General features: G+C 44.8%; 1 protein-coding gene across 13 annotated transcripts; it reads right to left on the reverse strand.

The window, feature by feature from the left end:
* Nucleotides 1-17: 17 nt before the first annotated feature.
* LOC6546105 lies at nucleotides 18-27,352 on the reverse strand. Of its 13 annotated transcripts, XM_026978050.1 has the most exons (14): nucleotides 26,994-27,352; nucleotides 18,666-19,214; nucleotides 15,952-16,198; nucleotides 15,436-15,687; nucleotides 15,106-15,361; nucleotides 13,972-14,927; nucleotides 12,981-13,914; nucleotides 4,725-5,142; nucleotides 4,056-4,223; nucleotides 3,142-3,300; nucleotides 2,956-2,993; nucleotides 2,059-2,080; nucleotides 1,761-1,769; nucleotides 1,231-1,313 (listed from the first exon to the last, which is right to left on the reverse strand). In XM_026978050.1, the coding sequence occupies exons 2-14, from the start codon at nucleotides 19,155-19,157 to the stop codon at nucleotides 1,308-1,310; spliced, it is 3,957 nt and encodes a 1,318-aa protein (XP_026833851.1). In that variant the 5' UTR covers nucleotides 19,158-19,214; nucleotides 26,994-27,352; the 3' UTR covers nucleotides 1,231-1,307. The 13 variants fall into 13 exon arrangements, with proteins under 13 accessions (XP_026833857.1, XP_001972225.2, XP_026833849.1 ...); XM_026978056.1 differs by lacking the exons at nucleotides 1,761-1,769; nucleotides 2,059-2,080 and adding an exon at nucleotides 4,326-4,358 and having other exon boundaries at nucleotides 18-1,313; XM_001972189.3 differs by lacking the exons at nucleotides 18,666-19,214; nucleotides 26,994-27,352 and adding an exon at nucleotides 16,670-17,427 and having other exon boundaries at nucleotides 18-1,313; nucleotides 4,071-4,223.

A 27,352-nucleotide genomic window follows, 5' to 3' on the forward strand; every position in this document is an offset into this window, starting at 1 on the left:
AATCAAACACACACTCGTTTATCTTTCTCTATTGATAGGTACTTTCTATAACTTTAATAGTGGTTTACATACATTATGCGTTATATAATATCGGTTAATTACTTGACGATTATTGTGCTCTTGGAGAAAAAATATTCTGTTTTGCTCTTTCTTTGTTTGTTTTTATCGAAAATGGTTTAGACGTATTGTACAAATTATGGGAATACTCGTATTAAAGCAAGAAGAACTCACTAACTTAGACTAAAACTTAGGCAAAAACAAGTAACAATGAAGAATTGTCTAGGATCTATTTTAGATTATACATATATAAAGATATATAGCCCTTGTGCTAATGGGTATTCCGTTTGGAGGCTCTTGAAAATGCTCAGATTGGCGGATATTAAGTGTATGTATATCTGGCCTACAAAGTTTCATTTGGAAGCCAAAACTAAGCCAGCAGAAAGACGGTTAAATTTAGGTTTAACATTATATTGAAGCAATGGACATACATATACATATATATGGAGATATTTAAAGTACATTCCTATACGAAAATATTTTACTAAACTGTAAACTGCTGTTCAAGGGCTCTTGGCTAAGATGCAAATACATATCGCTTACATTTATTAAGATCTTGTACTAGGTCTATTTTCACAATTATGAATTCTTTTTCCATGTGGAGCGCCTCCCAGAAGACTTGCGACGGCAAATTAGATGTGGTCGATACGATAACTGAAAACTGGTATCCAAATCAGACTATAGTTACGGTTGGGCTTGTCATCTTGTTGCTGTTGTACAACGGCTGATAATGGGCACTCGATCCGCTCTTGACACTCTGACAGCCATTGGGGTAGCGCATCTTGACCACATTGGCATTTTGGTTGCCATTGGCCAACGAGGTTGTTGATGAGGAGGAGGAGGACGATGACGAGGACAGCGATCCGGTGGACGACTTCTTGTGCAGCGGCAGTGCCTCCCCGATTAGCGTAATCCTCACCGGCTTGGAGGCGTTGCCATGGGGCGCGGAGGTGGGCGTGGGCGTGGGCATGGGCATGGTCGGGGTGGCATCCCAACCGATGGAGGAGCGCCTGGGGGCATCGGGAAATGCCGCCGCCAGCTGCTGATTGTAGTTGGTCAGCGTGGTGGAGATAATGGTGTGCCGGCGGGTCTGGCTGATAGCTGGGCAGGATTTCTCCGGCTGCTGCTGCTGCTGCTGCTCATGCTGGTTGTGGTTGCTCTGGTGGTGGCGGATTATCGTGGTGGCTGCCAGCGTGGAATCGTGCAAGTGGAGCATCGGAAAGTGCGTGGTATAACTGGTATATTCGGGCTTACTTCTGCGGACAGAGAGATGCGGATTAGTGGGCTGTTCCTGGATATTTGTTTACTTTCTAAAGAGGAACCATTAGCTTGTCCATGCCATAAAATATTAGTTAAAGTGGAGAAGATGGGAACGATCCATTTTTTGCTCATTTTAAAACAATTTTAATGGTATTTATATTTGGAAATCTGAATACTTGGAGTAATACCGTTTTGATTTGGAATTGGTAAAAATATATAGTTTTTATGTAAGTTAAGGGGTTAGGGAATTCTAAAAATTGTAACTTTAAATATATTCTAGACCGCATAAATTGGAAAAAATCCCATTTTCGTGGAACAACTGTGCTCACGCGCTAAGAATGCTTATGATTCATGACTCAACTGAATCATCGAGGTTATACAAGTATCTTTCGACCCATCCCATCTTCTCGACGTGTTGTGGGTTATTTTTTAGTTTGCATTACCTTGGGACTCTATTTAATTGCCGCATGCAATTAAAACGTTTCACAAACAGTGTTAAATTTTCAGTGACAAATTAGTAACGTTCTTAAAGCTTAGCTTAGTAACTCGGATATCTTAGGATAGTTTAAAGCTTAGTTAGGTGCCATTTGATGGTAGTTAGTAAATGCTCTTGGGCATTGGGTTAGTTGCTCAAGTGCACGAATTACAATTATCTATACAGTTGTAGCTTAGGTGTAGTATACATATAAGATTGATGGCACAGAGCACAATGATGGCTAGGATGAAATCACAAAATAGTACCTGTTGCTCCCCAAATTGTAGTCTAAATGGCGGTTGGTTGGAGTTGGTTAGAGAAAGAGGTATTTGTTTCAGTGTATGAGTGTGTGTAAATTCCATGGGAGCATTGCGAGTGGGGAAGAAAGAAATTTTCAGATGGGTTAAACGGGGCGAGATCTGGTCTATTGTTAGTTAGATTTGAAAAATGGTAATACCGCCTCCTGTTGCTGCCACAGTCGATGTTGCAGATTGGCAGACTTGCAGCTTTCAACTCCAGCTACTGCAGAATCGGCCCTAATTAGACTGCTCCAATTGCAATTTGCTGCCATTAACGTCAAGAGCCGCAAAAAGTGGCCAACTGATTTGCATGCCAGCGGAGCGTGAAGCCAGCCGAAACCGATTCCAGCTACTTGCAACTTGCAACACCAACTGACCAGCAGCAACTACACGCAAAATCAAACTAAATTAAGTTAGGCTCCTATAGTAAAAAATTTTCATAAAATAGAATAAAATGTAATTTTACTGAAAATTAAATGAAATATGTATCTTTTGCTATGGTATGTTTGTAAATCATTAGATAAATCTTAGATTTATCGGAATAAGATCAGATCAAGCAAAGCATATGGTAAAGTAGTAAACCTTCATTTTAGCAAATATTTTAGTGCCCAACTTTTTTCCAAGTGCACTTGCCACACTAACGAGCAGCAACAGGCGGCGGCGTTTTGTATTAGTTTTGTTAGTTTTGCGGACGCGCAGCTGCGGTGATGAAAAGCCCCCAAAATTACAAGTATTACACAAATGACCGAAACACAACAAAATGCAGTAACAAACTAATACGAAACACACGAAAAGTAGTAAGTAATGCAGCAGTTAAGTACGAGTATGTGGCCGAAACTGAAAGAAACATGAAAGTTTGCCTACCTGGACAAACCCTCCGCACCAATGGCAAGTGGTCGTGTCTGTGAAAGTGGAATCGGAATTGAAATTGAGATTGTAATTGGAATTGCAATTGACGATAGCTTTCGGTTAGTCAATGCTGTGCAAACACATATGATCGGAGAAGTATATATGCATATATAGACAGATGGCCGCGGAGGCCGAACTTACCCGCTCCGTTTGGGTGGCCATGCTGATGAGCTCCTTGCCCTGATCCCCGCCAGATCCAGGTCCGGGTCCATTCGCCGCCTTCTGCCGCTTCTCGGCCTCCAGTTGCTCGATGAGATCTCGCTGCAGGCGAATGGTGCGGTCACGATCGTCCACTTGACCCTGGAGGAGCAGTAGATGGGACGGGGGATTGGGAGGTAAGAGCAGAGATCAGTAAATGTCAGTTCACTTGCCCACTCTTGTGGAGCGAGCCATGAAAGGTCACTGGTGGTTATATCTAAGCCAGAGAGTGTGAAAATCATATCTATATATATATGCAGGCTGGCAAAATGCTATCTTGGCTTAGTTTTGCTTTTTAAGACGGTCATGCTTTGATTAGTTTAAGAGCTTCTTTCTTCGGTTACTTAGAAGCCAATTGTTTTTCTCAATCAAAGCATATACTTTAACTAAACAGCTATAAACAATGTATATTAAGGAGTGTACATATGAATTTTACTATTCGAAGGAGCAGTTTAAGTCTTTAAAACATTCCACACTTTCCTTGAACTTCATTGGCAACATTTCAAAGACTTCAATCCGCTCCTTCGGTACTAACAAAAGATATCTGTTCATTTATAGGGTTCTGTATGATCTGTGTTGTGTCCAGTCAAAGTGCAATATCAACACGAAACTATGACGGTATTTATATAAAATGCATATATGTTGTATTTAAAGATAGATGTACAATAAGCATGATGGGAATATTACATGCTACATGGAGTAAGCTTCCATGTATCTAATAAACATTAAGGAACAACAGCGAGATAGTAAAATACGATAGAAAAGTCTTGTCCTGCCTCGATCGAATCGATTTGTGAGACCCAGTTTTTGTGTTCTCCCGGCTTACGAGCAAACGAAATGCAAAAAACGTGCAATACCTGAAGGTAAACCACCTGTCTACGTAGATCCGATAGCTCCTGGAGCGGATCCTCCGTCGTGGACGAGGTCAGGCTGGCCAGATCGATGTCATTCAGCTGCTTGCTATCCAATCCGCAGGCGGCGAACAGCTGGACGTTGTCGTTCTCGAAGGGATTGAGCGTTTCCGTCTGGGGAGAGGCAATGAAAACCAGTAGGTTACTTTCCACTCGTCACTACTCCCGCACCCACAGAGATTGCCTTGGGCACAACTAGTGGAGTCGGCGACGTACCCGCTTCAAATCAAAATCTGGCTCCTTTTGGGGATTGGAGTGCAGTGAATGGTGAGTGTGGATGATTATGATGGGTGTGCCATGGAAATGCGGGAAAGAAAGGTGTAATATAAGGGAAAACTATGAATGTGCCTAAACTTATAACTTATGTCATATGCATCTACATAAAATCAGAAAAAAAAGGTGACCGACTGATGTTTGAAAGATATAACATATTAACTCATAGCTCATTTAACAAGAACTCAAAAACTCGTGTTTAAATAAACATTGGGTAGTCATTTAGGTATCATCTAAGATCTAGGCATCATTTTAAGATTTTCTGTTACTATAAAAATGAGTTATGTTTTTGTTTCATGTGTTCAACAACCTAATCAGAATTTACGCCTTATATATACTTACCTCCTGGAGTATTCGCCGCAGCCGAAGCAGCTGCTTCTTGAACTGCAGCACATCCTGGATCATGGCATTGCGGAAGGACTTGTCATACAACATTAGATCGTCCGACGAGCTGTGCAGCTCTCCCCCGCACCGCTGCGTGGATGTTCCGGATGCAGTGGCTCCACCACCGCCACCACCTCCTGCTCCGCCACCCAAGCCCAGGTGCTGCTGCTGCAGGTGCCGCTGACGGGGCAGACTGGCCGTGGATGCCGACGAGGTCCTGGAGTGGGCCGTGCTTCTCTTCCTGGCCGCCGCCGCCGCCGAAGCTCCGCCGCTGTGGGAGCTCCTCAAGCTGTTATCCGAATCGTTGCCGGCGAGCTGTTGGTCCTGCAGACGGGAGCGGTTCAGCAATCTGGTGGCACGCGCAGGCAGCTGGGCGCTGGAAAAGAGTAACATTTGAATTATTAATCAATCGAGCAGAGGCTTCCAAGTCATAGTAATTATTTGTAAGGAGTATCCAAGAGTGCCTGTGATATGTTTCGTGGGCCTGCGGCGCACTGCTGCTGGCCATAAAGGTGGCATAGTGGTAGTGGATGTGCCGCTGCTTGATGGCCATGGGCGAGCTGGTCCGCTGCTGGCTGCTCAGGAATCGGTTCTCCGAGGTCTTCAGATCCGTGCGTACTCTGCGCACTCCACTGGGCGAGGACTGGCTGGCGGACTTGCCCGCCTCCGACATCGTCCAGGCTGACAAATCGAATATACTTGGTCCCGCTGCCTTGGACTCTAAAGCCCCATGTTGTTGCTCTGCGGGAATGACACAATCGCGACATGCGCAGACCACCAACAGCTGTGTGGAGACTTTGTAGAGCAGAGCCCCGTACACTGGCCAAAATCGGGATGTGGTTGATATGCATCAAATGTATGATAGAGCTTAGTTAGCTTAGTTTTTAGATAGCACCTTAAACACTTTTAATGTGATTTTGAATGGAATCAACCAGTTATTGAAATGCTGTGTTGCCAATTTGATTTGTGAAGTGTAACCTCAGTCCTGGGGGTGAGTTTTGCAATTATTTAGCCAGCTTCAATTAACGCGCCCGCAATGAAAGTGAAATGCCATTGATTAGGGCCGCCTGGGCAAAGGAGTAATGCGCGGCCATTGCTTGTCAATGGGCCATGGAGATGGATGAGGAGGGGTCAGGTGGCGAAGTAACCTGCACGACATGAATGCTGGAAATAAATCCACAGACGCGGCTGCCTTTCCGCTGGTGAAAGTCAACTGTTGCGTGTTGCAGCCACCCAAAAAATGCAGGTGAAAAGGGGGGAAACACATGCGCAGTTTCCAATATCAAATTTCACGGCATAATTAAACAAACTGTTGAAAACGATAACAAAAAGCCAAACAAAGGGAAAACCATTCAAAATTCGTTAGCTCGTTCGATTATTCGCGCTTGTGTGCTGAGGGTTAATGGCTAATGGATTCGGGCTCCACTGCCTTAATAGCCGCAATTATAACGATATATTCGGCTGGCGGATCCCTTACGACAGTGAAATTAATGCGAGCATGCCACGGAGTTTGTGGCACTTTCATCTGCAGTAACTTAATTATCCCAGTTCACGTGGGCAACCGCAGATCCAAGTGTAATTGGCCCCAGGGAACTGGCACAGCGCAATTTGAATATTTTGAATCAGCGAACTTTGCTTATGGCCGCATTGAGATGGTCGCGAATCGCACGAAATGGACTGTGAACAATTTGCTGCTCATCTGGAGCGGCGTTGAAAGTACGAAAACATCTTTTATTGTTCCGGAGTCCCCTTCTATTTTCACCGCTAGCTGCTGGGCTTGTCGGCAATTTTAAAAAGGTTCTCACAATTTCATTTTAATTAAAGCCAAATTCCCCGCTGCGATGGTTTCGATTGCAACTGGTAAGCAAGATTGGACAAGCTGATACTCATTTATTTGCTAGGTAATAGGTACTTCTGTTTAATCTTTATAGCTTTGAAGAGAAAAACTATTCTAACGAAATTGCTTATTCACAAAATTCAGGTTAAAAGTTAATGAATCTCACCTGTTGTAAACTAATAAACGGCTTCGGTCAATTTGCAAAACAAGCAAGCCGAAGCCAAAAGTTCAACTGGACTCACTCGTGTGTTTCCAAACAAAAGGCAATTATAGTGCACATTATGTCCAAATCATAAAACACAAAATACACTTTCCAAAATCCCACACACAACTCCGCTAAAGCTGGCAAAATTCCGCGTGTTTTGTGAGTTTCGCACGCCAACTTTATGCGGTTTTTGTACTGTGAATACATGTACTCGTATGAATATGAATGCAGAAATGAGGTCTGAAGAGATCCACCGAAACCAAAACAATACGAGTACTTTGCACAACTCAATTCAGCGAAACTCCACAGGCGGCACTGCCGGATATTTCGAACTCTAAGCAAAAAACAAAGCGATTGTCAGACGACAAAATGCCTGTCATGGCAACAAGTGCAGCAATTGGAGCTATATGTATGTCTATATAAGGAAGTATTGCCAGGGGCGTCTCTAACGATATATAGACCATTAATCACTTGATTCACTCGCAGATATTGCCAATACTGGCATATTTAATCCTGGGTAGTGTGGTGGTTAAAACATAAATTGGGTTAAGTTCCTAAAGCTATAAAGTGTAAGATAATTATAGCATTTACTACCTCAATAGCTGTTGACTATATGTGTATGTTGGAGTAACCCACTTACCACGAAATTCGGAAACAAGATCTTGACAGCATTTCGTCTACTGGCTTATAACATTACGTGATGAGCATTTGGGCACATAATTCTCTTTTCTGGCGATAACGTCTTCCACAAAACGGAGCAGTGAACCCCTGAAAATAGCCCCCTGGCTACGCACCTGCTTTTCAGCTACCTTTCTACACATTTAGTACAAATGCGCCTCATTTGTGGCTGCACACGCGCCACTGCCAACGGCAACTGTCGCTAACTTGGCTCACTTGGCTCACTTGGCTAGCTGCAACAGTTAGCAGTCGACATCCAACGATGACAAGCAACCATAATCACAATCATACAGCGATCCGCGGAGTTGAGGCGTTGACATTCACTACTCGAACTTCACTTCCCAACGGTACTTATCAATTTGTGCGGCAAAACGTCATTTGTCATAGAGTCGCGGACCTTTGGAGCTGCACATAGATAGTATTGTATGGCATGGTACCCATCCTTATATATGTACGTACATAGGAAGGGGAAGTGGAAATGGAAAGGCAGCTTCATTAGAGGCCTGAAGTGGGGGGCGCGAGCTGCAAGCCACGCAAGTAGTGGTAATGGCCATAAAAAATAAAGAAATAACCAACATTCTCACACGACCGCCTCTGATGAGAATCCGGTGTGTATCTGCCCATGCGCAGGGTTCTCCGCTCCTCCACGCAGAGAAATACTAGATCTTGGTCAGGAGATTAGCGTTTGAGATCAGTTAATGTGTTCGACTGGTTTCAAAGATAAGCTCTAATGTTTCTACTTATAAAGGTCAATACTACTGCTTAAATACCAAACATTTTGGATAATGATCTTTCAGATATCTATAGCTCTTAGATCCAGCATCTTTTTTCTAGTAAATGAAATATTTTTCAAGCTATGAAATTGAATACGTTATCTTTCAGTTGTTAATGGGTATTGGATCCCCCGTTTGTCTTTGTGTAACTATTACAGTTCTTTTCTTCCAGTGTGTGAGCCGAGGATGATGATCAACGATGGTTAAGATGGGGATATGCCCAGAGTGTGTGCTTGGGACTGGGGGAATTCGGAGTTGGGGAGCACTTTCGAGGCAGACAGGTAGATAGGAAGGTAGGCAGTTATCTGTATCTGTATTTGCACTCGATGGTGTGGTATGTCCGTAGTTTGTGTGGCAAACATTCTGTTGAATTATGCATGGCGATGCGATGCGATGTGATGATGGAGTTGGAGCTGGAGATGGAGATGGGAACCCGTACTCGTATCCGTAACCAAAACCTGAACGCGTCGCAAATGCAACTGAACTTGAGGTGGCTGGAAAGCCATAAAAGGGGGCCACCTAGACCCCCGAAACCCCGCAGTTTGCCCTCTTGTTTTTCTTTATGTGCCTGATATCTGTAATTGTTACGTTTATGGCATCAAATTCCAAAGATTTTCCAAACGTTGCCTTTGCATTTGCATGTGACACACTTTTTAGCCCATTGTGTTGGGCCTACCCCTTCCCTCGGCTTTTTGTTTTACTTTTTTTTTTCCCCTGGTTGCATATCGAATTACGCAAAGCCAAGAGCGGAAATCATCACCCACTTTGGCTACCACTTGGCTAAGGTTTCTGGGCTACCGAAAGCTTCTGACTGCCTTTGTTAGCCCTGCCAGATTCGTAAAGCCGCATTGTGCTGCAGTTCTCAAACAGTTGAAATCCCGTAACTGAAACCATCATACTCACTGTACATATTGATATTGCTATCTACTGGTGGAGAATAATAATAAAAAATCGATGCAAGATAGTTGATAGTTTGGGTGATGACTAGGAATTCTGAAAGCCACGTTTTTTAAGGTCCAGTTATTGGAGCTGCACCGTACATCTTCTACTCACTCGAATCTGCGGGTCTAGGCCAAATGCCAAAAGTATCCCAGGCAAAACGCTCGTTTCATTGACACTTGTGCCCGCGGCGTGTCTTTTGTTATGAATGCTGGTTGCTTTTCGCTGGCGTCGGCGTTGGACCGCCTATATGTATATGTATCTGGAGCTGAAGCTGAAGCTGTATCTGTATCCGAATCTGAGGCTTTGGATGGGTAGGCAGTGTGTGGATCTGTGGCATGGAAGAGGCAACAGTGCGTATCACTGGAGGCGACGACTGCCTGCGGTCACTGGCTCTTGCTTTTGGGTATTATTAGCTTTTTTGTTTTTGGTTTTGTTTCGGTTATTAACAACGCAATTAAATGGGTCTACGCAATAACTCCCACGCGCTTCTCGAGCAACGGCTCTTGCACAATTTACCAATTTACAATTGCCTTTATTGGCAGCGCTTTTAAAGCCGATATTGCTGATGGAATGATATTGGATTACGCATATAATTTATTATATCGCCAGCTGGCCGCACAGTACTCATAAACCGCACCGAACCGCACGCTTTGAGATCTTGTTTAATACTGGAGCCGAAATCGAAGTTGGAGCCACCGCTCAAGTGGTAATGGAGTGGTATTGTATGGCAATGGAACGCGACAGTGGGCTGAAAGATTTCAGGCAGCAAACGTACTTGAGATCCGTAAAAGGAAAATAACTCAAGGGTTTTTAAAAAATACAGCCCAAGAGTTTCCTGATCTTAAGTATTTATAAGTTCATATATTACGCGTTTAGGTTAAAGTTATTTGGGATCTTAATAAAAATGGAACTATACTATTTAGTGCTTGTAGCTTAAAAATCTGTAGCCTATCAATACGTGACTCCTTGGTATTTCACTTTGTTTACTATAATGGGGATACATAAATCAATAAATAAATCAGAATAATCAATAACATTTCTGTTATAGACCCACTGTAATTGGTTGCTGTTGTTACCAACGTTCCGTTTCCCACCGTTCCCGCCAGCAACAGCAGCACCAGCAACATCAGCGGCAACTCCAGCAACATCGCCGCCTGCACAAGCAACATGTGCGGTGAGAAGTGGTAAGAATGTTGCTGGTGGGCCGAATAGTTGGCCATGTGGGTATGGGCCGCCTTTGTTAACGTTCTTGGAGTGTGTGGCACAGCCGTTAGACGAGGTGGACTGAATGAAAAATTAAAGAAGTGAAAGAAAGGAAGGCAGAGCAACAGCATCAGCAGCCATAATATTTATGCGCCCGGATTCCGCAGATGGGGGATCACAATGGGGCTCTTGTTGCATCCGCGTCAGCGGTTCAACTGAGAGGCAATAATAACTCAGATTGAGTGGGCTTATTCAGCACTTTTGGATGGCGGGAAGGCAGGGAGCGATGGAGATAATGACTCATGCACCGGCCAAGCGGGCAAGCCAGTCTCAAGGTTAATCCACAAGTGCGGTTTTGCATGTGACTGGTGGTTTTATCTGCAAGTATCTGCAGCTGGCTGCTTTGAAATTGGCCTTCTAATGGCGGCTGTGGACCGAGTAAAAGGAAAGCCAATGTCCCGACGCAGGCGCATCTATTGGATCCATCGAGTGACAGGTTAAACCGCAACAACACATTTAGCCATGGCCAGCGGCGTTTTGCAGTTATTTGGCTGTGGGCCGCGAAACAGGTTCACATGCACACACATACGTTGGCTTTTAGGCAGACAATTGATTTTTCCTAGCAATAAAGTTTTTCCCAACTTTTGGTTAGAGCCAGAAAACGACTCCATCGATGTGGATGTCGTGCCGTTGCCGGTTGTTGTTGCTGGTGTTGCTGTTGCGACTGTTGCGCTGGTTCGTTGCCATGACAAAAGAATGCGGCACTCGCCATCAAGTCTCCGGCCAAAGTCAAAATGTTATCTTAACTACGACCACGATTTGGCCAGAAAGCCAAGACCCAGTCTGGAGCTCCCATAGATGGAGACGGGAAGGCCACACGGAGAACAACAAGTTGGCAATCGCTGTTGGAACTAAAAATAGCTGATTCTCTTAGCTTTGAATTGGATACAATCATAGACATTTACATATTGGTCTCAGCCCGCACTATTTCTGATTATTCAAATGCGGATATATATTAGGAAAAGTTGTGCCTGCTATAAAGTGGGTTTCGTATAACCACAATATGGTTATTGATACACATAAAGAATTAATATTGTCTGGACTGTAGTGGAACCCCTAGAAATATGAATAAGTGGCCTAAAAGAATACCAAATCGATCATCATATTTTTTGGAGATGTAATATTTTTTTCTGTGCAGTGAAATGGGAAGGAGGAGGTGGGGGCAGGCATAGACAATTGGAAATGCCAAGTGCCGTTGCTGTTTAGCCGCTTCTCTGGCTTGGCTTCGCCCAGAATGCACAAGGCCCACGAAGAGTTGTAGTTGCCGCAGTCGCTGGTTGCAGCATTTTGGGCCATAAACATGCCCCAATGGATCGCCCCTTCTCTTTCTGGTAGCCGGCGCTAAAACGCGGCAATTGGGACCGACAACGGGAACTGCAATGGGAACGTTGAGTGGATGGATGGAGACACCAATGGAGCAGCGTAACCTTTGGCAACTTCGGCAAACATAAGGGCGAACCTCTGGGTGCCAACCTGTCCTTTCCCACTGATGTCTGTCTAATTTTGGGCTAATTTCAATTTCCATTTCGATTTCCATTTGCCTTAAAATAAAAGTGGGCACTGCCAAAGGGGCCGGGGGATAGGGGCGTGCCATGCCAATGCTGTGAGCTGGCCGAAGTAAATTGCATTTGATTAACCCCAGAGCGCCCTTTTGGCAAACAGAAACGAGTAAACAAACGGGCAAACACGTGGGATTCGCTGGCTATTTGCTTTGGTGGCTAAATCAATGGTTGAATATTTCCAGATGTGCATGGTGAAGTCACTTTAACACAGGTGATTTAATGGAAATTAGGTTTGGAGAAGTGAAAAGAAATTATTCTAAACTCTGTAGAAAGCATCTCTTATATTTGCCAATTTCTGCAGTGGATATTAAATAATATATTGCGACAAATAGGTATTTTTAAGATTTATTTCAACATTGAGTTGAGTTATGTACTAGCCCCAAGTTAGTCATCAATTTCTGCCTTTCTAGGGCTAACTTGAGTAATCATTTACCGGCCGGCTGAAATGTGTCGGGCAGCCAAAAGAGAGAGGAAACCTGCGCCAAAAAAGGGGAGAGGCTGCTGATTGATTTGCAGCACCTCGAGTGAAATTGGGCTGCAGGTCGGTGAGGGGGGAAAGCTGCCGGGAAAATGCACTTAATAATATTCCAACAGTCGCTGGCCGCCTGCCAACTGAAAAGCTAATAAAACCAAATCAAAGGCAATTCAAAGCGATACCGCCAGCACATTTCTGACCCCATGCAGCCAATTCAATTAGCCTCGGATAGGTGGGGGAAATGGAAGTTATTCCAAAATACAGAGATGCTTTTATCAGATACAATTTCAGGGAGGCAGGACTGCTTTCTCAGAGCGTGAAACCGCACTTTCAGGTCAATTTGTAGTTCAGATGTTACGAGAGGTCATCATTATATGAAATGAGCTTGTGACCCATTTCTGTGAATTCATCACTTAGTCCTTGGTAATCGCGTGATAAGAGTTGCCAATTTTGGCTAGTAAAGTGATGTCACAACTCACCTAATCCTCTCCCTGGGTCCTCCGCGCTGCCTCCTGCCGCGCAGCAAAGTATTGAGCTCCTTCATCACATCACTGCCCCTGCGCTCCAACTCGGATAGAAGCTCCGCCTCAGTCTCCGCCTGCATGGGATCGATGTCCTGGCCACCAATCTTGTGAAGATCCGAGCCACTGCGACTGCGACCCGTTGAATTGGCCATGTGATCGATGGAGTCCACACTGCTGTTCATGTCGAAGTCCATCATCAGGTCGTCGGAGCAAATGGACTCGCAGGGCGACAGAGTATCCAAGGATTCGGCTCGATCCATAACTGCCTTTCGCACGGCAGCCGGAGTCCTCAAACTCAGCTCGATGGCCTGCTGCAGAGCGGTACGAGCCTTCGACTGACTCTTCAAGGACCTCAGGGATCCCGTTTGGGTGTGGGTAAGGGTTTCCATTAAAGTGGGCGTGTCGGTGGCCACCTCATGGGCTTCACTGTTGCACAGCAGAGCTGGCTGATCAGCGATCTCATCGTCTATGAGATTTCCGCAATCCGAGCCCAAAGAAAGGGAATGGGATGCATGAGTGGGAGTGCCGGGTGAAATGGGACTGCGCCCACCTGGAGGATCCAGATCCAGTTCGAGAACCGGAGAAATATCATCAATATCGATGTCATCGATGTCCTTCTGCTGACGCTCCTCATTGAGCTTGTGCTTCTGCAACTTGCCACCCGCCTCCTCGGAGTCCTCGGTGCTGCTGACCAAACTATCCGTGGGCGAAGTCTCATCATCCAACAGGAGGCAACTGCTACTGGCCAAAGCCAGCTCGGCAAACTTGGATTCATTAAGAGCATTGTTGAAGGAGCGGGGACGCGAGGTGCCCGCTTCCCGATTGTCCACCAGGTGGAGATTGAGCAGGGACTCCTGACCCACTTTGGGCGGAGTTTCCGTCATTGAAGCTGTTGAGGATTGGAGGTTATTCAAAAATATAGTTAAGAACCAAACAAACCACTTACAGATTGTGCTAAACTGCATGTCGGTGTTGATCAGACTGATCTCATCCAGACCCAAGGACATGTCCTCCTCCTTGTCATTATCGCGCGGATTTTCCGGAGCCTGGGTATCACTACTGATGCTCATGCTCATGCTGCTGCAATCCTGGGCGGCCAGAGACTCACCGGCCTGATGACGCCAAGTGGAGGCCACTGAGGACTGGCTCTGATGTTTGGCACTCTTTTCGGAGGTGGAGGAGTCCAGGTAGAGCTTCTCTTCATCCACACTCTCGCTCTCATCGGAGCCGCTTGTCTTGGGTTTTTCCGACTCCTGATCCTGCTGATCCTGGGATGCCGGAGTCTCCGCCTGACGTCGCTCGTAGGTCTCCCGACTCAACACCGTATTGGATCGCACCAAGCCCAGTAATGGCAGAGGAACACTCTGACTGCCATCAGTGGGTAGCTTTGGTAGTGCCAGTGGCTCCACAAAGGAGTTGGACTCACTGGACGGCGGATCATCGGCATCGCGCACCTCGAATGTGTGCCGTCCACTCATCACCATCTTCAGGTTCCTGGGCCTGCTGCGACTCCTCTTGGAACCCACCGAGCTGCCCGAGCTGCTGTCCAAAGCCATGTCCATGCTGGCTATACCCGAATCTGCGCTAATCTCCCTGCTTCCGGAGAATCCGCGTCGCGTGGAGTTATTCGTTAGCTGCTTCACGCTCTTCTGGTCAAGATGACGCGACTGCGGTTGGACATGGACCGAGGTCAAGGGATGTTGCCTGGAACTGGTGGATATGTCCTTGGCCCGGGCACCAGTGGAATGGGCGGGCACGGGTGACTGCACACTGCTGCTGGGCGTGGTTGGTGTGGTGGCTGTCAAGCTGATGGCCACCGGGTACTCCGGCCTGGGCAGGCTCACTGTCTGCAGGGTGAACTTGGCATAGCTGGCTGGAGTGGGTCGCGGTGTGGGGCGAACTCTGGAAGAGTTTACAAAACGGTTTTACTATAAACTTGTGTTTAGTGTTAATATTTTATTTTTCCCAACGTTCTCGTTGCCTCTAAAGTCACTTGAATTTCCAACTGAACTCACGTAGACTTTAGAAACTTTAGAATCTTTAGAACCATATTGCATTCTAATCGACTGTGGTTACTCACATGACATTGGCATGCATGCTGGCCAGGTTACTGTAGTTATATCTCGGCTGCATGGCTCTCGACCCCAATCCCGTTCCCGTAGCCGATCCGGATCCGGAACCCGACGTCTCATCCGCGATCTCGCCGAAGAACTGACGCCGCTGGTACTCGATGGTGGTGTTCTGATTCAGGTTGAACGTCAGCGTCTTGGGCTGGGCTATTTTGGGCTCCCCATCGCCGGATCGACCGGCGTGTGCGCTCTTGGAGCGGCGTTTCACTGCGGGAAATCGAAGGCAGTTTCGAATTGGAACATTTCTATTTTATTTTTACAACCAAGCGGCAGATACTCACAATTGCTCACCAGCACCGGACCATTTTCCGCTCCACGTCCAGTATTATTATTGTTGTTGTTGTTGTTGATGTTGTTCTGTGCATTGGCCATCGAATCCGATTCGGAGTCTTCACTGGGCGCAGTGAAGCCGGCAGAAGAGGGGCGTGGCACCGCCCCACGATAACCGAAGCGTCCACCGGCCGCACCTGTCCCCAAAGTGCCAGCTTTCTGGACAGCGGCGGCGCCTACTTTCTCAAAGTGAACGGGGACAGCTGAGGGGAGGGAGACGATTCCGATGAATTGTTGGCATGTCAACCCATTGTTAAATTGGCCAAATTGTCGCCAAATTAAAAAGCCATAATGCTTGGTCGCTGTTTTTTTTCTCATTTAACAAGGCCTTAGCCTTTACCCCAGTTGGAGTAAACTAAACCAAATGCTCTTTATGAAATAAGGGTGGCTTAGTGATATTGGCACTTAAGCACCTTGTTAGTAAGCCGTGCAATTATTATTACCAAGAATACTGTGCTGCCACCCACCTGCATTTCCGTTGTCATCCTTTGTGTCTGTGCGAGTTGCGCTTTTGTCGCCGCCTTCCAGGAGTTTCTTGAACTTCTTGGGCGTCCCATTGAGCTTCTTGCGGAACCCAAAGGACATGGCAGTGCCTTTGGTGTGCACCGTCTGATTCTGCTCCATTGCCTCCGAGGGATTGCCATTACCATTGCCGTTGCCATTGTGGTGGCGGCGACCCGACTTGCTGCCCTGCTTCTTGCTCTCCGCCTGTCCCTGGGAACATGGAAAATGGAGGAGGCGAAGGGGTTAGGAAGAGCGATTAGGATGAAAGCGAAACACATTTGCAATTCGGGTCAGCACAGATGAGAGGCCCATGGAAACAAAGGAGCCTCGAGGACTTCCCTAACAAGAGACAACGCACAAAGGGATACACAGCTATTAGCTAACTACATGAGTCACTCGGTTCTGCGAACAATAACTATCTGCGAGATACTTTTCACGGAATCATGATAACTATCAATATGGTAGCCTACATACAAGATGTGTTTGAATGGTTTGATTCAAGGAATATCTTATAGAGTGCTGGTATTTATGGTAAGCTTGCTTGCATACACAATCACGAACTTTAACGATATGCTTTATCCGAAACGCGGAACTATCTGTGAGTTAGTTAGTGATATGAGCGTTGTGCTAAAAGCTAAATAAACAAATTTTCCACCAAGAAGTTGTATTTTATTGTGGTACCATGATGACTGCCTCGACTTCCGCGTCGTTGGCTGCGTCCTCCTCGACTGATGATTTGTGAAGGTCCTGCTCTAGCAGCGCTTCCTTATCATCGATGCTCGGCTCTTTGTAGTCGCAAAGTGGCTGCTCCTGATCCGAATTTTCCGCGCTCGGCTCGGCGACCCCCTCGTTCAGCTGCTGTGATGCGAGTTTTCCTAGTGAGACGACGACGGGGTTGTCGCATTCATCCATTTTGCGGTTTGTCGGCGAAGAAACTCGCTTTTCCGGCGAGCCTCCCTCCGTTTGCTGCGCCCCCGTGGAGTCGTCTTGATCCTGGTACAGAAAAGGTCCACTCTAGGATGCACTAGTTCGGCTATGTTCATGACACGGCCGCCACGGCGCACAAATTACGCCATTTATAATTGCACTTGAACCACACGCACACAGATACACAGCGAGTACCTGCCAGGGGTACACCCACACGGGGGTCCTTGAAAATCCAAACGGCTTGCTGGAAAAATCTTTCGCAGATTGCTCGCACTTTTCGACGCCTCACGTTATGCAAACGTTTTTCGCACTTAAATACCACGTTTCTATTTGCAAGTGTCTTTCTGATTTATTTGCTAGTTTTGCCTTTTTTATTCTTATAGTTTTCCTTTAGGTTTTTTCTGCTGCGGCAGAGTGGCGACGATTTTTCACTTGCGAAAGCACGGCAAACGGAAAATTGAATGGCGAGCTGAAAATTCTCACGGAGCAATTGGGTTTCCCTATGTTCTTGTGGTGGGTCTGGTCGTTATACTCTCTTCAGCTTGACCACAGGGGGAGAAAGTGGAAATAGACAGAGCGACTGCGAGAGTTTCCCAGTGTTTGCTCATGCGCAGAATGAGGAAAAACAAGTGGCTGTTCGGCGACTATGGCCCAAAATCGGGGGTGGCTTGCTGTGGCGCCACCTAGCGGCGGTCATGGTGCTTAGTTCGGACACGAACCATTTGTTACTTGGAAATGTAGGTAATGTAATGTCTAGGCAAGTTATTTAACTAAGAATTTGTTACAAATATTTATGATTTCTTCAAGCTCGAAACTTTAATTATAAAAGCTTTTGAAGGTGCAGTTGCCAAGAAATATTTGTAACGGACGATAGAATTATCTGTTACCTGCTATCACCTTTATTACTTAGATACTTAGAAGCAGCAAATGTAAACCTTCTAATAGTTAAGTTTTTCTAAGATCTTCTAGATCTTCTAGTCTTTAAATTAAATATTTTAAGTATTAAACTTATCTTTGAAAACTACCCACCACTTACGATTTTCCTCTCCTTTGAGCGTAAATTTAATGAATCATGCAAAATTCAGGTGTAATAAGCCCCCTGAGACATTAGCCAAGTAAAATAAAATTTGGTTAAGGTCAACTGCTGATGGGAATGAAGGGATAAAGTGCTTCGTTTAAGTATGAAAGATGATATGTGGCAAGGGGGCCATTTCTGACTGCCACAGCCTCCTCTCTCGCCCATCAGCGTGTTTATGTAAAATTACCTTGTAATAAGCCTTGGGAGAAAAGGAATATGAATATGTAAGCCAAAAAGCGAAGGGAGGGGAATTGAGAAAGTGAATCAAGGCCTTGAACGGTTGAACCTAAATTTCCCCATTACATAGAGCTCTATAAATTTAGTTTATTACGCGTTTTAAAGTGACAGATTGCTTGGTCAGAAAATAGATATGTAGGTAAGTTATAAGGTAAGCAGAATCCAAAGTTCATCAATATTTCTAAATACTTTCTGCACAATACTATTTGTTAAGTACTATTTGTTTTGATTTCGTTATCCCAATTCACTTTCTTCTAGAAACAATGACTTCCGAGCCTGACAATAGTCTGGCAGAAGAATAGATTGTTGACCCACAATCGGTGGCACCACCACATTTTCGCCAGACTCAACTTTGCCGCCCAGAACAAGCAACTTATTGATGGAGCTTCGCCAGAGGGCTCAAGTGAGTTGTAAACATTTATCAATATTACTCACCAGCGCCAGCCAGCCGTTGTTCTCGCCGGGTAATTGAGGTTCTGGCCTGATTCTGGCCTGATTCAGGATGTGGTTGGTCGTGGAGCTGGAGGTGGAGCATGCATGCTCCTCGATGACCTGCAGCAGTTCGTGCAGCAGGAATTCCTGGCAAGTGGAGTACTCCGGTTCGCTGGCTGATGTCACCGGTTCCGCTGGGGCGATGGCGGTATCATTGTAGAGGGACTCGATGCGCAACACGGCCTGCTCCTGCTGCTCCTGCTGCTCCGGCTGCCTTTGCCGGGTTATAGTGTAATAAAAGGGTTCCTCCAGCAGCTGGGAAGATGGCCCGGCTGCAATGTATTCATTACTCCCTGTCAACCGTTGCCAGATTCTGTGTGTCTGGGCCAAATCTTCGTGGGACACTGAGATTGTCAATACAGATTGATGATGCTGTGCGTCTGGGGATGCGAGTTCGTGGAGCGGAGCCGACTGCCGGGAAACACACTTGCCCATGGCATCTTCTGTGGTCTTGTGCTGCTTCTGCTTCGCGAAATCCTGCTTCTCCTCCAACTGCAAAGGAAAAATAACAACGAAATATTACCAAAATGCGTCAGCGATTTGGGGCTTCTCAAGTCGTAATAACTTCTGTCATTTCCTTATCAAACTGACATTTGAATAACGCAAGACAATAGGTCTTGTTCAAATGGGTCAAAGATTTAAGTAAAATGCCAATCAAATCAATAGAAATCCTTTATGTTTTTGAAGCATGCTTTTTAGAGGTTTGAGCAAAGGTTCGATTAAATTACTTACCTAAGCGTAAAAATATCTAAGATACAATTTGTATTTCAAATGACAAATGAATTTGGAATATAGTTGGCGCATTTCCTGCTCAAATTAGCATGAAACTAAAATAAAAGACTGCTTTTTGCCACCTCGGAATGAGTTCATGGGAAGATTCAAATGAGTAGCTGGGTCATAAGATCCTCCCCGCACGGCATATTGATATGCTGTGAGCTTGTCTGACTTGCGGTTGGCGTGCTGGTAATGATACACCTGTACCGCCAAGCCACCAAACCACCAAACACTCCCCAGCTCCCTCCCCAAACCCAATAACAAACCGGTGCCCCGAACACCAAATCCCCTTGGGCCAGTCCATTGCCATTGCATTATGCCGCGCTGCACGTTTTTTATTAAATTTTATTAGAGTGCCACCGCACATGCACAACACGGACGAGCAGGAACGGACCGGGCCCAGGATCCGGATACGGACCCAAACTTCTTTCATGCCACCGCATGCACTGTGCGAAACAGAGGGGCGGCTAACAGAGCGGAAAAGGCATACACATACATACGTACATACGTATTCACGCAAATGCAGGCAGCCTTTGGGAAAACTGAAGACCTGGCCTGCAAGCAGGGTCCACAGCTACCCTCTCCCCCGGTCAACATCCCTGGTTATCCTCTGCCTCATGTTCATCCTGGCGCCTCATCCTGGAGCCAGTGCTCCGTAGCTTTATGGCGTATTTGCCGCATAACAAAATTTACACCCACCGGGAGCCGTCGACGCGTCGGTGCACTCAATGGGGCTGCCCTTTGTGCCGCTGGTCCTTCGCGCCGGATCGAGCCATATCCACTAGGTCGCCGGCTTCGCCACTGCTCGATAACGCCATTTGTTCAATAATGAATTTAAGCAGGAAATGCATTTTGGCCAATGCCATCTGAGTGACAGGGCTTATTCGGTAGGTAAATATATTTCCCGTGCGAATGGACTTCGGTTTTATGGATTGCTCGTAAAAGCACTTGCTTAAAAAATCCATGTGCTAAACAATCATCATCCTCACGTGTCCCTGGATACACATAAAGTGCCGTGTTCAATGCATAATTGGCTGAAATTTAAGTTTATTGGATACTTAAACATAACTTTGGAACTTCATAATACTAAGAGTTTCACCAAAAGCGACAATTGTGTGTTCAATGCTGCCTTAAGTTTGGTGTGCTTGAATATCAGCATTATTCAATGCTTAATTATTAGCCGAATAAGATAAAGAATTATAGTTTTCTATAGTGTTAACTTTTATTTTAGAAGAGTATTCCATCTGCTGTGCTCTACATCGTTTTTAGTCGATCCAGCTGTGCTTATGCCTGCTTATGTCGTTTGGCTTACTTACATTTGCCGCGGCTTTGTGCTGCATAAATTTTCAGTGCCACGCCCCCGCAAACAGCCACCCGCCCACTAAAAGGAACGTGGCTCTTTTGTGCTAACTGCCAACTTTTATTTGCTGCCTTTTCACATAATGAGGCAATTTTGCAGTTTGTTTTGTGCGAGTTTTCACTTGTTACTCTTCCATTTAATAAGCCAAAGGCAATGGCAAAGGAAAAAGCAAAGGAAAAGGCAAAGGAAAATCAGGTGCTGTACGCTTGTAACTGTTTTGGTTTTGCTTTTGGCCCTAATGCAACATTTTGTATGCGCGAGGGATAAATCCCGACGAGATCCCCGATATTGGGCGCATATGCAAATGGCAGCAGCGCAGGTAATTATGCGCATAAATAACTCCGATTGTCGGCCAAATAGACTGCAGCGTGAGAGCTCAAGTAATGCCCAAGATTGGCCAAGTGGGCGGTTTTCGTTGCCCGTTCCATGCTGGGTCGCAAGGATATCCTGCGGATGTGCCATCGGTTTCCCACTCACTCGGTTTCCTCCCCAGCAGGCGTGGCTCATGCATAAGCATAACCATTGCCCATTTCGAATCGATGTGGCATGCAACAGCTGCTCGCTTACAACACTTCGCTTCGCAATGGTCCATGCATTTTAATTGTGCAACCCAGCAACGAAAAAATCTAGAGTGGGCAGAAGGGGTGCACCGCAGGAAGGGGGATTACCAACTCCTTGGCGGGGATTAAGGTACGGCCTTACTTTAAAGTACATATTATTCTTAGTGAAATGGTACTAGAAATATTTTAAAAATTTAATAAAATAGGAAAAATTAAGAATAGCAATAATCAACTAAACTGAATAAGCCTGGCAGCTGCTGTTGCCTTACATTCCACGCCAAAGGACGTTGCAAGAATTAAACAATTTACATTCGTCAAATGTCCTTTGTTTGTGGCTCCTTTAAGCCCAATTTGTAAAAGTGTGTAAGGACTTGGAATGGTTTGCCACCACATGCGTTGGAGGAGATTCCATCCAGTAAGTTGCGCTGTTGGGGCCAAAGTTTTGTGCCATGATTAAAACGAAACCTCGCCAAAGTTGCCACCGCTGACAATTTTAATGCAAACAAAAACTTGCTTCTCTCTTTTCTTTTGGAACGCTGACAGCGGCAAAACAAGAAGAAGGCCAACTTATTTTTGCATGCAACGCTTTTGTGCCAAGCCACGCCCCCTCGGTCGGCCCGCCCCGCCACCGCCCCTTTTCGACGCCATTAATGCAAATTGACGCGGATACAAGTCGCTACAGGTGCCAGATCCGTTCAGGTAGTTCGTCCTGTCCTCCTGTCGTCCTGTCGCTCTGTTGGCCTCCTGGTCTCCGGAAAACTTCTGGCAATTCACGCGGACATTTGCGGCTTTTCTGCCGCCGAAAGCAATTGCATTTTGGTAATTGAACAAGTCAACGCTTAATTACAACGCACTACAGTAAAACAGCATAACTGTCTGCGGCATTGGAGGCAAAATACAGCCAGAAATTTCCATTCAAACAGCGAAGGCGAAATAATTTCCATTTGAAATGCGCAAAAATGAGCAATTTTTATTCAACCCTTTTTTGTGCTGCCCCCCACTGTTGTTTTCGCCAGTTTTTGTGGGCAACGTTTTAATTGACGTCTCGTTTTGTCCTTTTCGGCAGACATTTCATTGGAAATCAGCAGCGTAGTTCAGCCCAAAATGTATGCTGCATAATGGGCTTAAAAAGCTGCTTTAAAGTATATCCGCACAAAAAATTCATTTTCAAAGTGTCGAAAAGTATGCTTTTGTGTCGTGATAAAGTAGATTTAAATATTAAAGCACTTCCTGGAAAACTGGAAAGCCATTTATATGTTTGAAATGGTTTCGCTGCCTCTCTGCGCGTCAAAAACTTTTGGTTTGTATTTTATATAAGAACTCAGCAATTTATCGACCGAACCGCAGAAAAAAATGACAAACGTGCAGTGAAAATGCCTTAAAGCAATACCAGGGGACAGTGGATAGTTAAAAACTGATCTATATGCTTGGTTATTGAGCAACTTTGGCTGCGGCTGTCGATGGCTCAAAGCCTTCAGCGGAAAAATGTATGGCCGAAAGCAAAGCAAACATAGCGAAAGAGGAGCGGTGGGCCAAACAGATAGCGGCAGTAGACAGTAGATAGGTTTTTTGCGAGTGCCCACACCCCCCGCCACCGGCCCCTTTTGACCCGCTCACCATACACTATTGGCCATAAATCAATTTTTCAAAAATGACACTGGGAAATGGAAAAAGTAAGCTCAAAGCTGGGCGAATATTGAACGCGTCCGCTTGCCTCGATATAAACCGATACTCGCCCATGAATTGTGAAACGTAGAAAATATATGCACGCCTGCATACATCTACATATACATACATGTATGTGTAACTCGCATATAAATATATGCTCATATATATATGGATATGTATTAATAAAAAATGTAGGTTGGTCGTAGCATTTTTTGGGCATCCTAGAAGCTTTGCTATTTTTTATGCTATCGCCTGTCGGTTCGCTTCGTTTTGTTATTTATTTTATTTTTTTTTTCTTTTCTGGCTTTGCAAATCTTTGCAGCTGGCGTTGAAAGTTTGTCATCATAAATTTTAATATTATTTTCGCAGCGGGCATGCAACAGGAGTTGGAGCAAAGGAAGCGTTTGGCAATGCAAAACTTGCCAAGGAAGCGGAATCCATAGTTCGGCAAGTGGGGAAATAAGCACATTAATGGGAAAGGGGCCCATGGCCCCTTTGGAAATTTTCAAAAACCCAGTGCGGCACACGCGGCGTATGCGCAATGCAGCAGGAGCATCGTCTGATTCGAAAAATTGGAGAACTGGGCGCTAGGCAACATCTGGATGTGGGCGTTTTGGCCCCCATCCGGAAGCCCATATTCCCCAGCTTGTGTGAACCGAATGTTGATGAGTGCCATATAGTGAATGCATATGAATGAATTACAGCCCAGCATCAGCCCCTTTGTCCCTCCCCCTTCTCACTCACCGCTCTCGATCCGCACTTTTTAGCCTGGTTTTGGCCTTTGAAAAGCGGCTGCATGTAGCTGGCTGGCTGGCTGGCTGGCTGGCTGGCTTTGGCGGCATGAATTGCATGCAAAAGATTGTTTTGCATAGATGAGTGAAATCACCGGGCACATTTATTGAACCACTGTGCTCTACCTGGTGACATCGGGCGAAATTGACATTGATTGGTCCTGAATCCTGAGCCTCAAAGGACTAATGACAAAGAATCAAGGGGGGCTCAATCATTCTAGTATTCTCAATGGGCTTGCATTCGTTGGATTTGGATTGATGCACCCAGTTTTTACCTCAATGGGTTGAGTATTGAAGTATAGTGCCAATGTATTTTTGCAATGCAAACAAGATAAAATGCTATAGTCGAGTTCCCCAACTAGATACTAGTTACTCAGCTAGTGGAAGTGCAAGCGAAAATTTTAAAAAATTTTTTGGAATATCTGTAGAATTGGGGAAAAAAATTATAAAATAAAAAAAAAACATCAGAAAATATTACAAAAAAATTTAAAAGATAAATAAAATTATAAATTTGAATGCAGAATTGTAAAGAACTGCGCCAGAAACATTTAGAGGTATGCCACTTCAAAATCCGATTAAGATAAGTTGAGTTATGGAGTATGAATAAATATTTTAAAATAAATATTATAACATTTCAAACGCTTGGATGAATAACATTTGCCCGTTTATTTGTTCAAGAGGGATGCCAATTTGATCTTGCAAGTAATCACACATACATACATGCATGCATACATACATACATACATACATACATACATACATACATACATACATACATACATACATACATACATACATACATACATACATACATACATACATACATACATACATACATACATACATACATACATACATACATACATACATACATACATACATACATACATACATACATACATACATACATACATACATACATACATACATACATACATACATACATACATACATACATACATACATACATACATACATACATACATACATACATACGTAGATACATGCATACATACATGCATACATACACCGGTACATACACTACACATACACTACACTCACTGCTACAGAGAGATTACTATTTTGCGACTCTAAATTAGAAGACATTCCTTACAGACTGCGCCAGAACTAGTTGGGAATTATAGGGCTACAAGAAAATTTTCCCTTAACAAATATTAAAAGCGACAATAACTATGTGTTCCAACAGTAAGTTATTCAGGCGATTAAGACAATTTTTACTTTATATGGTCGGAAACGTTTCCTTCTGCGTGTTACGTACTTTTCAACGAATCTAGTATACCCTCTTACTCTACGAGTAACGGGTATAACTATATATATTCCCGAGGTCATCAAATAACATTTCAATTTGCAATTTTTGATTGCAAGATATGCCGATTTAAGTGCAGAACAATAAGATAGGTGATTGATTTACATCGAAAAATAGTTATTATTTTGCTTTATTCGTTTTGGGAATACTTATAATATTACGTACGAGTATGTGAAATCATTTTAATTAAGCATAAAATGTAAAGTTGTATACCATTTCCTTTGAACAAACGGAGTGCTGATGTCTAATCAGTCAACGATCATTAAATATTTGTGCAGAATGTTTCTAAAGCGTAAATCGCTGGAAGGCCTTTCGTTTAAATTAATTAAATTCCCTGCACATTCGAAAATTGCCTGCTAGTATGCTAATTATTAGCTTGGCGCTCATATGCATATGGTTTTATGCTTTTGGATTTCGGTCTGATTACCGGACATTGGCCACCGACTACTGGACTTTATTTGATATTCACCAAAAATTATCCGAGCAAACTGGAAGCAGCCATTCTCAAGTGGCCTGCAGGCGGGCAAAGACTTTCGAAATAAAGCGATACGTGAACTGAATGTAGGAGGCCGAAGGTTTAAGCCTTTAAGAGATGTGGCAAGGTCGTGGGAGTGGAAAGTGGGTGGAAAGTTTTTGGGTGGGATTACGCAGAGTGTGTGGAGGGTATGGGGTGGATGATAAGTTCTCCTTGGGCTTATTTGCATGCAGTGATTAAGTGAAGGGGTCATAAATGCAGTCTGGCTGAGGGCATTTTGGCCATTTCAAGCATTTCGTGCATTTCGGCCCATTTCCAAGGCAACCATAATGCCTGCCACTTAATTATTACTTAGTCTTTATTAACATGGCTTATAGCTTTGGCTGGCCCCTCGCTCCCGATTAAAGCCATCAGCAGAGCGTGCAGTTTGGATTTCATATGCTTCGTTTTGGGCTAAAATGGGCTTTAATTCGAGGCCCGGTAATTGCAAATTGTTGCCGTTGTCGACGTCTTCGCCTGCGTTTGTTTGTCAATTTGCGTACTTAAAAAATTCTTTTATATAAACACAGGCCGACACACAAGAAGACGACGAAGGCACACACAGCACAACTCCTCGTCAGTGTAACGAGCCATATGTGTTGTGCACATAATAATTACGCAATTGGCAGGAATCCCCCGTCGCCCTTCCACCGTTCCCGCTCCTGAAACCCGCTCCATTCCGGGCCTGGCTGAAATCGTCGTCTTTCGCCCGAGAGACGAGTGTGTCATCAAATTAGTTTTAATTATACATTATATTCGTTTTGCACACAATTCGGCATTAGCAGGAAGGCCGCGTTGTGGGCGCACGGTGCGTATGGTTGATATTTGCCAGGGCAATCGATTTGTATGCCCGGCAGCACTCCGCCGGTTGTTCTTGTTTAAACAATTATGCCACGCTCATTGACTTTGTGCCCCGGCCCATGGGCCAACATGAAGCATATGTGGACTTGTGGTGCTCCAAACCCGTTCCAGATATCCAATATGCATGCCATTCGGAGGGCAATGAAAGTAAGCGCGTCAAGTGAATGGCAACTGCACAGTTCAAAACTGCTCACTAAATGGGTCATCGATGAGGAATTTCATTGAATCGCCAACTCTTATGACCTCTTTGCTTATAATTAGAATTCACCTCACAAATGACAATGTATATGCAATGTTCTGACTGAAACGCGTGCTATTTCGCTCAGTGTACTTCTGTAACGGTGTCGGTTGGGGTGTCAGTTTCAGCCACAGATTTGTCTCGGCTGCAAAATTACCATTTTCACCCGCAGACCCACCTTTGCCTTATCTTATCGCTGTGCACATGTGTGTTTTGGTGGCCGTGTAGCTCGTAATTAAATTGAAATTCTCGAGAGCACTTTGCAGTTTTTGGGGCACTTGATTTGACACTTTAGCATGACGAGTATAAGTTAAGTTTCACCTGTTGCTCTCCTTTGTTACTTCACAGCGCGACCTTGAAACTCGCGATTAGTTTTTCCCTTTTTGTGTTTATCTCCCTGGCCATAACTACACTGCCAGTCATGAGAGTCGCGTCATATTTGCTGTTATTATTAATAGACAAAAGCGTCGAAAGCGACTGACTGCGGACTACGCACAAGACTCGAGACCCGAGACCCGAGCAGCCAAGAATCTACAA

The sequence above is a fragment of the Drosophila erecta genome, unplaced genomic scaffold (genome assembly GCF_003286155.1).
Source record: "Drosophila erecta strain 14021-0224.00,06,07 unplaced genomic scaffold, DereRS2 tig00000021-arrow-pilon, whole genome shotgun sequence".
NCBI lineage: Eukaryota > Metazoa > Arthropoda > Insecta > Diptera > Drosophilidae > Drosophila > Drosophila erecta.

Bases quoted from the DNA above. Each gene is read 5' to 3' on its own strand.
- LOC6546105 (XM_026978056.1), bottom strand. From the start codon at position 19,157: ATGGGCAAGTGTGTTTCCCGGCAGTCGGCTCCGCTCCACGAACTCGCA. The intron at 15,362-15,435 runs GTGAGTATCTGC...GATTTCCCGCAG, and splicing joins TCCGGTGCTGGTGAGCAATT to TGAAACGCCGCTCCAAGAGC. The intron at 4,359-4,724 runs GTAAGTATATAT...CTGCACTCCAAT, and splicing joins TGCGGCGAATACTCCAGGAG to CCCCAAAAGGAGCCAGATTT.